Here is a 12,338-nt window from a genome sequence, read left to right as displayed (position 1 = left end):
TATAGTACTTTTAAGACATTAGCTTTCAGTGCAAGATTGCTGTTTCAACAAGACTTACGTGTCCCAGTGTATTTCTATTGTTTAAGTGACAAACTGGGAAACAGAGAAAGATTGGGATCATTACTGATGGTCCCTAAAGGCATGCATCTCAGATTGAAATTGAAGCAATTCCTCTCATTAAAAATCATTTTAAAATGTTGAGAATGTCTGTACTTCTTTGCTGCTTTTACTATATTTACACCATGTTATAATTTCTCCTCTCCTCTCTCTGAACTACTTCTTGGTTTTCCCAGTTATATAAAGTCCCCCTGAACTGCCAGTTAAAAATAAGTCTTAAAAAACAAGTTGATCTAGACAACAACAATAAAATCCCCCAAAACCAAGAGTCATCTCATTTTTCACTATGTAGCCCCAAGATATAAAGCAAACCAAACAGCAAGGACACAAATATGCCAACTGTATGAAAGCAGATAGATATCTTGGGCCTGATTGCTCTGGTAATGGAAATAAGGCAGAAAGAACTGTGAGAGCTTTTTTGGTGGAAAGACGCAACATGAAGATTAGTCACTTGCAAGTGAATACCCTAGAGACTCTAATATCAGTGGTTAATTATTAATGATAATAGTGAACCATAGCATTTTAGGAGGGTTTGTCTTAACCATTTACCATATTGTCATCCTTCAGCCACTGCTGAAACAGTGATCCAAGAAGTCTGTGGAGCTTCATAGACCCAGATGAACACTCCCTGACCATAAATAAGAGTGAGAACACTAGATGGAAGCTAAAGTATTCTGCTTCTCTTCAAACCTTCAAAACAGTCTTAATCACCTAGTATTTCATATCTGTCATATTAATGTAGGATAATGCTTCCTTAATGTCTGGACACATCTCCTAGAAAATTCTAGATCTAAAGTAAACCAGATATTTAAAACAAATTTTATAGGGAATTAAGAGATCCTGTAAGGGTAAGGCTTATACAGTATGCACTGTAATTTAATCATATACCAGCTTCCCCTATTTATGCCACCACCATACACTTGCTTTCTTTGCTTGGACTCACACATAGGGTAACTATTGTCCATACACTATGAAGGCAATTTTTTAACACAGAGCAGAGGTCAGGATGAGCACAAGCCATTCACTTTTTAGGAATGTTGCTGCAGCTAATCTGTTTTGTGAGTCATTTTTTTAGACATATGCTCATTAGACTGGGTTTTTTTCTACACAATCTGTCTGCCAGCTGCTTAGCTAGCCAGAAAAACTTGAGCAGGACACAGGCAGATAAGAGAGGTCTCGAAAACTTGTGGGAACATATGACTTCGCCTTTGAATAACAAAGAGTACAAACAATAACATCACAAAGACAGGGAACTGCTCCTTAATACAGGGATAAATCCTAATAATACTTTTTCTGTTCTTATTATCATCTGAGACATTTTGAACTTTATAATTTATACTTTTATACTTCTCAAATTTAAGACTTCCATTAAAAGTTTCCTATTGATCTTGATCTCTCTTTTGGCCTGTAATGTTGTTAAAGATAAACATTTACGGGTATACTGAGCATTCATCTAATGCCCAGTCCAAAACCTGTTAAAGAATATTTGTGTTCTCTTTAATAAGAAATAAACAAAGCTCTTGCTTTGTCTAATGGAAAGTAACTTTCTTGTTTATATACACATGTAACATGGGTAGTGCCCTTCTCAAATCTTTGCTCATGAAGCCTAGCCATGATGATGATGACACATGTAACTATCAAATTAGAAACAATTTTTCTCAGATACAGTATGTATTGTTATTCTGTCATTCTTCACTAAAACAAACAGTTCTGGCATTGCTTTCACTTCCTGCACAACATATTCTTTTCTTACAGGGTGTGCACACTCACAAATGTATTTGCTCTCTGAATGGCAAATGACTGTTATCCAGATGGAAAATAGACATGTTATTACAAAAAGCACATTCTGTTTTTAGCCTTAGCAATTTATAGTTCAATAAAGCACAGAATTTCTTTTCTGAACTAATATCAGAAGCTAATTTACAAAAATATGCCATATAAAATTAATACCCTTGTGGCATTTGTAATAGCAGGCAAGAGTCAAAGAAAATTTGAAGTGAATGTGAAAAACAGCAAGGTATCTACCAAGCCTGATTTCCAAGTTTAAGGTAGAATGGCAGAAAGGAAATTTCAAAAACATTTTTGCTGAGGGTAGAACCAGACAATTTCACAAATCTTACCCTGTTCCTCCTCTAATATAGTTTAAGTGTTAAACAAATGAAGATTAAGTACTTAGGACTGAATTTTATACCATTCAGAACAGTAAGTACTTATTTACCCAACAGGCAGACCTGTTAGTTAATGATACCAGAACAACTGTTTGAAGCGAGACCAAGAGTCCATTTAACCAAACACCCTCCTTCCACCAATAGCCAAACCAGCAAATGTTGGCTCACACTTTCAGTGCAAGATAGTACATGATGTGAGCGAGATTCCCAGAGCAGCAGAACATAGCCTTTCATTTCTCACCTTTAGGTTAAATAAAATATGATATATCATTCAACATTTTGCAAAGTCTGATTTGTTTATTGACATTTAGCTTTTATCATCTTGTCATTTTCAAATAGAGTAAAAATCAGGGTACCCAAGTTGTAGATAATTGTGATACTGTAAAAATGAAACTAATGGACTTGGGATTTCATTTTTTAACCTTCTGCTTACTGCATAAGTCATTTGAATTACATTTTTGATGAGATAATATGACTAACAAGGATAGTATTAATATTGAGTGGACTGATATCAGAGTTAGCAAAAAATAAAGGAACATGAAGTTTTATTTTTATGGTCCAAAAACTACCTAAAAATTTCACTTTTTTTTCTAGAAGAAAATACAGATATATTTTAGAATAATCAACACATCTTCTAGAAACTTTTAACTTTAGAAGACCTTCTTCAAAATATCTGGTAGAAATATCTCTGAGCATTATGCCAGAAAAAAAAGGCTGGACTTTTAGGCAAAGCTCAGATAGTGGTAATCTCAGTATTAAATCTTTGTTTGGCTAATTAATGCCTACACAGAAAATATGGACAAGAGATCCCTTCAAAAATTTGAGGCGCTAGACCATAGCTAAATTCCTATTATCTTAAATATTCTCTGTGACTCATATTCAGCAGAATAAAAGGGAGATAACTGCATTGGCTTGACTGGAAAGTTAAGGATTAATGGCGTATCTGAGATAAGGGTGGTATTACAAAGTCTTGTTTGTAAAATTTGTTAAGCAGTATCAATAAAGAGGCTTTAAAATAATACTGTTCAAATTTTGCCTAGCTCTGATAATTTTTGCTGTTCACCGAAAATATTACATGACACAATATGCTGTAATAGTTGTCTAAGTCATGATACTGGCCCCTGAAGTTCAGATTTCATTTAAATATTTGCCTTGAATTTCCTTTTGAAAATTGAAATTCATAGTTAGATGAGCCTATTTCACTGTGTCCTTTTGCCACAAGAAAAAATTAATTTCCTCTACAAATTTCAGACATATTTCATGGAAACTCAATTGCAATAGAATGTGTATCAGCTTATGATGTCTGCCTACATAAAGATAACAAATGTGGCTTTGTCATAGGATCCTTGTTTTTCTGTTGTTTCCTATTTCTGATTCTGAATAAGGACCAAGTATATAAACTTAATTTCTAGCTTTGGTCTCTATTATCCTCAAAAATGCTCTGGTTTTTGGTTGTTTTTTTTGTTTTGTTTTGTTTTTTTTACTTTGATCTGCACACTATCTCCAGTTGCTGTCTCCTCAAATGCACAACAACTTGGATTAAATAGAGGCTGGATATAAAACGAGAGTGGTTTTATACTGCAGGGAAAATAAGCAAAACATAAACTCACTTGCACAGCAGTTACTTCTTGTCCTGAGCGGGAGCTAGGAAGTTCAGGAGCTCAGTGAATTACAGCTAGGAGCTCACAGGAGCAGATTCATTGCTTGTTTGCTGGGATTGCAAAGGCAGTTCATCCTCTGCACTGCTGCATCTGTCTGCGGGATTGTGCTCTTTCACATACAGAGGGCATGCAGGTGGTAGAGTCTTTTTTTTTTCTTGAAAACAACAGCTGTCTTGCAAAAGTCAAGAAGAAAAATCCAGCTGGGGGGCTAGGTCTTGACATTTTGTTTCCTTCTCTAGTGCCTATAATGACATTTGCTACAGCTCCCTGAGCTGTCGCTTTATCTGAGAAATGTTTTCTTAACGCCCATGGAAAGTATTAACTTGGTTTTCAGTTTTGTCTCATCTGGGTTTTTTTCTGGAAAAATGTGGAAAATGAAATGGCACAAAGTTTAGGGGTTGCAGCCCCAAAATCCTTTTGTTTAGAAGTGTCGTAAATAAGTTAATTAACATTTTCTAATATGTCTTTCTGCTTCTTGGAGTATCACTAACCCCATCTGAAATTCACTGATATCACTAGAGCATATGCAATTGTCGAGGACTCTTTTGTTAAGACTGCTTTAGCTGCTGTTACCTTACTCAAGCTAAAATTATTTGTCTGGCTTTGTCCAGTACTGGAAACCTTATAGTCTGAACTCGACCTGTCTCTTGGTGGGCACTGAACTGAGCACTTCACTTTGTAGGGTAGTTTCCCTAGGTTTGCTATATGGCCACCACTTAGTGGGGATGACTCAGCCCACCGAAGAGGTGCAGAGCCTTCCAGAGGTATTTGTATCAAACTTTGGCTAAATCAGGAATTCAGAGTGTTCCTTAACTGACACAGTTAGGTGTCTGGGATGGACAGGGTAAGACAATGTTACTGTTTGTACATTTCAACATAAATAGATTCCACTAAACTTTTATGTGTTTAAAATGTCATTAATAAATTAATTAAATCCTGCATTGCACTTACAAAAATATTAAAATAACCCTTTTTTGTCTACTTCTAGCTACCTCAGAGAAACATCATGAACAGAGTAAGTATCACGATGATATTGCTATTTCAGTTTTAGCAGCTTAAGATGGGATTCATCAACAGAAACTCACACAAAATTTTGACTTATAAAATGGGGTTTCAGTGACTTGCTCTGTAATGCAGGACCAGGTGTGTTTCGCAGGTCTCAGTTTGCATGGAAATCATTTCAGGAAGAGATAAGACCCTCCTCCTCCCTCCATGGCAGCTTCGTGCTGGTTAAAAATCAAGGGGACACAGATGATGAAGGGTCTGTGCAATTCTCTGGCCAAGCTTCTGCTCCAAGCTTTAGAGAGATTTATCTCTTGGTATCCTACAATGCTCACTTGCTGCACAATTTAGACATTGGTGCTGTAAATCAGAATTAAACATATTTTTAACATTCTACTGAAATGCTATAGCTTTCCTTTTCTGTCTCATAATATTAGGGTTTGGATATCACACTGTTTTTAAATAGCTTAAAATTGCAATCTATATTATAGTACAGTATAATATCCATTAAAATGTTACTGCTTCACAATATATGTATGGGATCCCTGTACTAGCTACCATGAAGAAAATTAACTCTACTCTAGTCAAATCCAGGGCATAGAAAAACATGGAAAAGTAATTTTTAAATTTTACAGAATACTGAACATTTATTTGTCATTCTATACAAGAAAACGCCATATCCATTGTAATAAAACACATCCATGATTTTTATATTATTTATCAAGGAGAAATTTTCTATACAGAAGATCAGCAATAGCAATCAAAATTAATAGTAGAAGCATTTCAGAATTTTATAATTCTATAATATTTCTTTAAAAATACAGAGAATAATTTTGTTGATTTTATAAACTACATTAAAAAGTTTTTTCATTATTTTAATTTTTTAGGGAAAAAAATAATACTTCCTCTTGAGAAATATATTTATCAAAGAATTCTTCTCATCTAGTGTGAATGTATAATGCAAAGCCATCTTTTAAAATTATAATGAGAATCTTTTATCTTTAAAATCCTCTAAAAATTAAAAAGCCTTCTAATGTAGGGGTTCTTATTTGCAGAGCATGAACGCACTAAACATGAAAAGGCTATCTCTCAAACTAAGCCAGGTAGGTCTGGTAATTTAATCTCATTACTCCTGGCTCAACTTAATTAGGCTAAAAACTTGGAGGCTTCCTTGGGCTTGGCACGGATTTTTTTGCTTTGTGTTATTGACTTTTTCAGGGTTTGGGAGAGGAACAAAAATGAGAGTGAAATTTAACTAAAGGGATTCTGCTTTTACAGTTTTTCACAGTTCTTGTGACTCTCGTTTCATCTGTGTTGTACAGCTTATAAAGCATTAGCAAAACCCATTTTCCAGAGTTTGAGGAAGGAGTTCTCTCCTGCCCTACAGTACATCAAAGAGCTGTATGGGGAATTAACCCATCTCAACATTTTCAGTAAACTAGTTATTACATGAAGTAAGTTTGGTCCCTTAAAGAAGTTGCAATCTCATTGAATAGATGATAGACTGTACAGAGGAGGCCTCCATTTTCTGCATCTCAGAAGAACAGGAGCTGAACAACTTAAAAAGTAGTAATGCTAATCCTGAACTGACTGTGCACTTTGGTAGGATGTAAGTAATAACAACCAGCTGCAGTGAGCAACACAGGGGCTCCCCCTTTCAAAGTAGGACTCTGTGTCACCTCCTGTTTTTTGAGGAGGAAGGCACTTAAGAATCCACAGTTAGGTCTGGAGTGAATAAACAAGGTCAAGAGGATAACCTCAAAGACAACTCAGAAACTGATTCTCTGCTTACATCACTCATGAGAGGTCTTAACAGAGGCAGTGGGGACAGGAAAGCAAGTATCAACATCTCCTTGACCTTTGCTGGCAGTGCTGCTGTTTGAACTTCACACTGAGATGAAGCGCTCATGAATAAGTGATTGGATAAACTATTTAAACACTTATGTGTTCAGTAATAAGCAGGCAGGCTTTTCTTCATTACTGACTTTTTTTTTCCCTGATTTTTTCCTGAATTTTTGTTTAAAGAAAGCAATTTCTCCTAATCATTTAGTATTTTTCTCATTCATTTTTATAATACAACATTCTACCTTGTAAGTATTTCCATAGACATCTTAAGGTTTCCTGATTTAGTAAAGATGTGTTGGTTTTAAGGCAATAGAGGGAAAATGTTTTTCACTTCATCCTTCAAAGACACATAGACCAAGATTTATATTTAACTTTTTGGTCACTTTTTGTGATTACCAACTAGCACAATGCTTCAGTCAACAGGTGCATATAGGTGGGCCCAGCCAAGACAGGAATGTCGTAAGTGATGAAGCCATGCTTGGTGGCCACAGTGGTAGGCAAAAAGTGGTTTGTCTGGATAAGTGGCATGAACCTTTTCTACTAAATGAAATCAGTCCTGATGCACAGTCAGCCCAATCTCATCCATATAGCAGCAGAAAAATAAATTTATTTGGTGGGGCATTCTCAATCAGAATAAGTCACAAATCAGCACATTGGACTGATTAGCAGCTTATTCTAGTATAGTACAGTATAATCCAGACTCAAGACCCAGGAATTTAAATACTTGAAGAAAAAAAGAAAAATGCTTGCTAAATTTTCTTTTGCATAAAAGATCTGTTCTCAGGTGATTAATGGTTGCTTCGGAGAACAGTGTCTGTTTTGAGTTTCAGAAGATGACTAGAAGTATTAATCTGCAAGCACTGGTGGTAATAGTGCTTCCACCTGCTGTGTGCCAATGAGTGCTCTTGAGTAAACAGCTTAAATTATAAAAGCTTTATTTGCAATGGCCTCTTTTTTCACTTTTTTCACTTTTTTTCTCAGAGCAGCTTCAAACTATTATTCCTATGTCTCCTGTCATCAGACTTAGAAGTATCGCATGACCAAGATACTAGAGAATTTCAGAAAATATATTGATCCTGTAGGGAAATGTTTAAATTAAAACGTGTTTTGTGTATGTTGGTGAAAGCAAGTAAAGCAAGAGAATTTTCATTGCTTATGTAACTCTGCTGAAACTGCCTGCAATACCCAAAGAAATGTTTACAGCTTTATTTCTTGCCATTTAAGTAAGATACACCAGGGGAAAAATGTAATATTAATGCTTATAGTGCTTCAAAACTGAAGCTCTGCAAAGGAAAGAGGTTCTCTCCAATGAAAGATTTCAGAAATTTAAATTTTTGGCTTACTCAAAATCAGAACAAAATCAGAATTTTTAAAAAATATTCACAAATTTATTTTGGACTTTTGTATCTTTATGAGGTCATCAAAATAGTTTATTTTTTTTATTTGCAAGGCTCTTTATTATATGGTAAACAAAACACGCATGAGAAATTAGAAGTATGACTTATGTTGTTAGCAAAATAATATGTATTATCCTCATCATATTTTTTCACTGCTTTTCTTCATATTGAATCTGATGAACAAAATGATTTTGTGAAGCTTCCTGATGTCTTGAAGTGTATTCTGTTAAGGACACTTTTCTCCTTAAATCGAGATAATCTCATCCTTCAATTTTCCTTTTGCCTACAATCAAGGGCTAGAAACACAGAGAAAAATCCATACAGTCACCACACCTGGAGATCTGCCAGGGAATGTGTCAGGGTGTTCTTCAGTGGAATCAACAGATCAATAGTTACAGTGTGGTTAGGTTGCAGAACAGGTAGGTGACTGAATAAAAAAGAATTACTGTATTTATTGCCAGATGAATGCAAATTCATAAGCCTGTCCAAGACTGTATTCAAAAATAAATTCATTTTCTATAGAAATACCTCCCTACTTTTAAATTGATCAGGTATGCCATCCACTCAAAGACTTATCTCCTTACTTATTTCCTCACAGACTTACTATCCTGGAGTTACAGAGCAAACATTGCTGTAAATGCTCAATATAATTAGAAAAATATCTTATTTAGTGTTCAAAAGAATTGGGATAATATTCCAAGAAAGAGAAGTCTTTTTTGACTTTTGCAGGTCTTTAATCCATGCATGTTACAGAGTCTATGTTTAAAGTCAGCATGCTGGGTTTTTTCTGTATTGGTACACTGAAAGCTTAATATCCCGATCTAAACTAGAGAAAAGCACTGTTGTATGTTAAAGCAGTTCTAACAAAAAAAGACCTTCTCTTAATAAGCTGCATCTTCAAGCTTTTAGTTGCACTATAAAAACATTTATACCTTCACAGGCATCCATAATATGGAAATGAGATTTTTTTAATCCACTGCTTTCATAAGAAGCTGACAATAACAATAGCTGAGTGAGGGAGAGAATAAAAGCCCTAAACTTAATACAACTTAAGAGAAATTAAATCACCACCTACCAGATGACAACAGAAAAGCATAGCAATGCAGGACTATATTTCATTTCCAAATAATAGAAAAGATTGGTAACCACAGAGCTTTATCCCTCCCTCTATTTGACCCCATAAGTCCTGATTTTCTTCCAGAAACAGACCAAACAAAACCCAAGCCCCAATTGCTTTATGTTTCATGTCCATACTTGCATTGTAACATTTTAGGCCTCTGGCAACTCTAAACCTCTGGGAGTCTCAGAGAGCGAAGTTAAAAAGGAATCAGCACAGAGAAGATACACCTCTCTTCCCTTAGAGAGAAAAATTCTCTAAAAGTAACATACTAAATTCAAAAGAAACATCATGTATGTTAAGACCACTCAACAGTCTGCTCTTCTAATTACTGCATTACCCACATATTTAGTCAGAGTGCAGATTAGGATTTAACAGTCAAACTTGGATTTTGGGTTCCAGAGAAATAGCCCCTACAAAGGAGTAGTTTTTTGAGGTTGACTATTTGAGGGCACATAGATTCAGTAACAGGTTAACCAAGACACTGGTAATCCACAGGTGGTTCTAGCTACCCATCTTTTTGCACTACCTCCATCATCTTTTTTAAGAATTTTGACTGCCAGGCTGGAAACATTGGTCACAGTCAGGCGTTCAGCATCTTTGTTTATGCAGACAGACAACACTTTAGGATTTCTAGACAAATAGTACAAATGAGTCAAACGGCTGTGGGGCAAAACATAACTGTCCTGACCTCTACCCACCCATTGGCAGCTTCAATGTGATGCTCTGCAGATGTCTTAGAGAAAGGAAGGGGCCAGAGGCATGTGGCTGAAAACTACTTTCAGCAAGAGGCAGGGGAAATATGGTATGAATGCATCATAAGGATATTTAAGAATTTAGTGATGTATGTTAGTGTTGAAAGGTCAAGGTTAGGAGAGAGCTTGAATTCTGTTATTGAAAAAGATGAAAAATTGAGTAGAGCTACAAAAGGATCAGGCTGGCTGAAGTTTAAATCAAACAAATTGAGCAGAGTAGAAATCTAAACATAATAAACATCCCAATTTCCACCTGACTTGAACACAAGGCAGGTAAGACAAACCCCACTTGATTAGAAAGTGTAGTCCCACCGATGCCTCTGCCTGATGTTTTATCCACCAGCCTACTTGGAGAAGAGGCAGCTCAAGTCTGGTGGCTTATGCCATTGTCACTGGACAACTGTACTGAGCAAAGTCACAGACAGCTCTAGAGCATGTGAACTTGGGCAGTTTTTCTTATGAGATTAGCAGAAGTTCAGGGCGACTCTAAGGTTTTGTGATAGATATCCAGCTAGGTCTAGGTAAACTTGTCCAGTAGCAGGTGATATGAACTGGCATTCAGACTGTCCCAAGTGTCCCTCTGTGAGTTAATATGTGCTTGGGGGTCTCCATACGTTTTCTATCTTCAGAGTGTAGCAGGCATGGATACTTCAATTCATATTTGTCATTAGGCAGTATCTAAGCAGAAGTTCTTAGCATTGTATAATACCGAACTGTTGAACTTAAACACATAGGAAGGTGATGTTCTCAAAGTTATAATAGATGAATTAATAGAATAATTTCCACCTGAGTGCCTTCCTGAAAGACACTAAAAGGTATGTGTCTGTTTTCTGGCAGCTGAGACATTAGGCCAATAATTTACTTTTTCCATGGAGTATGATCTCACCATGCAGTCAGAACTCATAATGCATGCATGCTGTTTTATAGTGTCACAATGGGATAGTGATGTTAAAGACATGCATTTATTTTGTAATTGTGAACCATATGCATAATGTCACCCATAGAAATATTTTCCAGTTATATGCACCTATGCTAACACACTGTGATTTTAATGCTACTTTCACAATACAGAGGAGAAAATTAAACAACAAAAGACAACTCCTACTGAGAAGTCAGGTAAGAATAAGTCATTCTCTCTTGATTTATGGAGGGGGGTGGGAAGTGTTAAACACTACTGAGCACTTATCTAGTGTATTATATTTGAATTGCAATAATTTTTTTACAGTATTTTGAAATATATAACTGATAATACTTTCTTAGAGCAAAACCAGCAAAATGGCAATTGCAGATACCATTCTAGGAATAGTCTTTCCAATTATGAAGACAGGTCAAGGCTTTTCAGCTCTTTAGCTGCTTGTTCCTCTGGCTTCCTCTCTGTCAGAGCTGGGCTGGTGAAATGGGGTGTAGCTGTAAATCAGATCTCTGAAATTATCCCAAATATAAGAATGAATCTTCAGTTGTATTAGGAACTTGGATCAGCCTTAAGCTGGTTATCTCATGGGGAAGATGTTTTTTGAACTAAACTCTCAATCTGTGGGATTTTTCTATGATTTAGACCTTGTAGGTTTTGTAATGTAATGCTGGCAGAAAAAAAATATTCACTGTTATAGCAGCTGTGAAGGGTGAGCCAAGGAATTAGAACATTCTCATCATCATTGGCAGTCAACACCATGCAGTTTTGAAGAATTTTTCTAGATACTCTCTTGATTCTAGTGGGGGTAGCCTTGGTCCAAACATAAAATGAAAGATTATCAAATCTTGGACAATGATGTCAACAATGGATTTTCATTTGATATGGTGATGATTACTATTCTTGTTTTGTACATATCTTTTTTGTAGTAGCATAATAGATGTTTTATAGAATATTATGGTTCTGTCTCTAATTGAGTACATTCATATAATTTGTGCGTCTATATTCCTTTCTATAAGATCTGTTATGATACTTTATCATTTTACTATAAAATGGTATTTTACAGTACTCTGATTATGTAATAAAAACACTGGTTTGATAGGTTGTATCTGATTATGAACTGCTGTAGCTTGTTCAAAGCCACATAAATTACATTTCTTTTAATACTAACTGAAGGAACTACAATATATTTCTAACCTGACTAGAAATGAGTTAGGGGTTATTGATTGGTAAACAAATCTCAAGAAGGAAGAAATTACATTTTTGAATTCACAGGATTTTCACACCTAAATTCACAATTTTGTTTTTATGGTCAGCTAAATTTTACTCTTAGCTTGTGAGGAAAAATTAGATGGTTCAAACTGTG

The 12,338-nt window shown here is 35.5% G+C and overlaps 1 protein-coding gene across 1 annotated transcript in view; it reads left to right on the top strand.

The window, feature by feature from the left end:
- The window catches only part of TRDN (triadin), a 221,117-nt gene that overhangs the window by 183,211 nt on the left and 25,568 nt on the right, over positions 1–12,338 (top strand). The window contains exons 30-32 of the mRNA XM_071547897.1: positions 4,935–4,961; positions 6,004–6,051; positions 11,134–11,178. Of these exons, the coding sequence (XP_071403998.1) occupies positions 4,935–4,961; positions 6,004–6,051; positions 11,134–11,178 (120 nt within the window). The remainder of the gene's footprint in view (positions 1–4,934; positions 4,962–6,003; positions 6,052–11,133; positions 11,179–12,338) is intronic.

Source organism: Pithys albifrons, chromosome 2, assembly GCF_047495875.1.
Source record: "Pithys albifrons albifrons isolate INPA30051 chromosome 2, PitAlb_v1, whole genome shotgun sequence".
NCBI classification, from domain to species: domain Eukaryota; kingdom Metazoa; phylum Chordata; class Aves; order Passeriformes; family Thamnophilidae; genus Pithys; species Pithys albifrons.
Note: the sequence above shows the minus strand (reverse complement) of the source record. Positions and strands in the feature narration are given on the sequence as shown.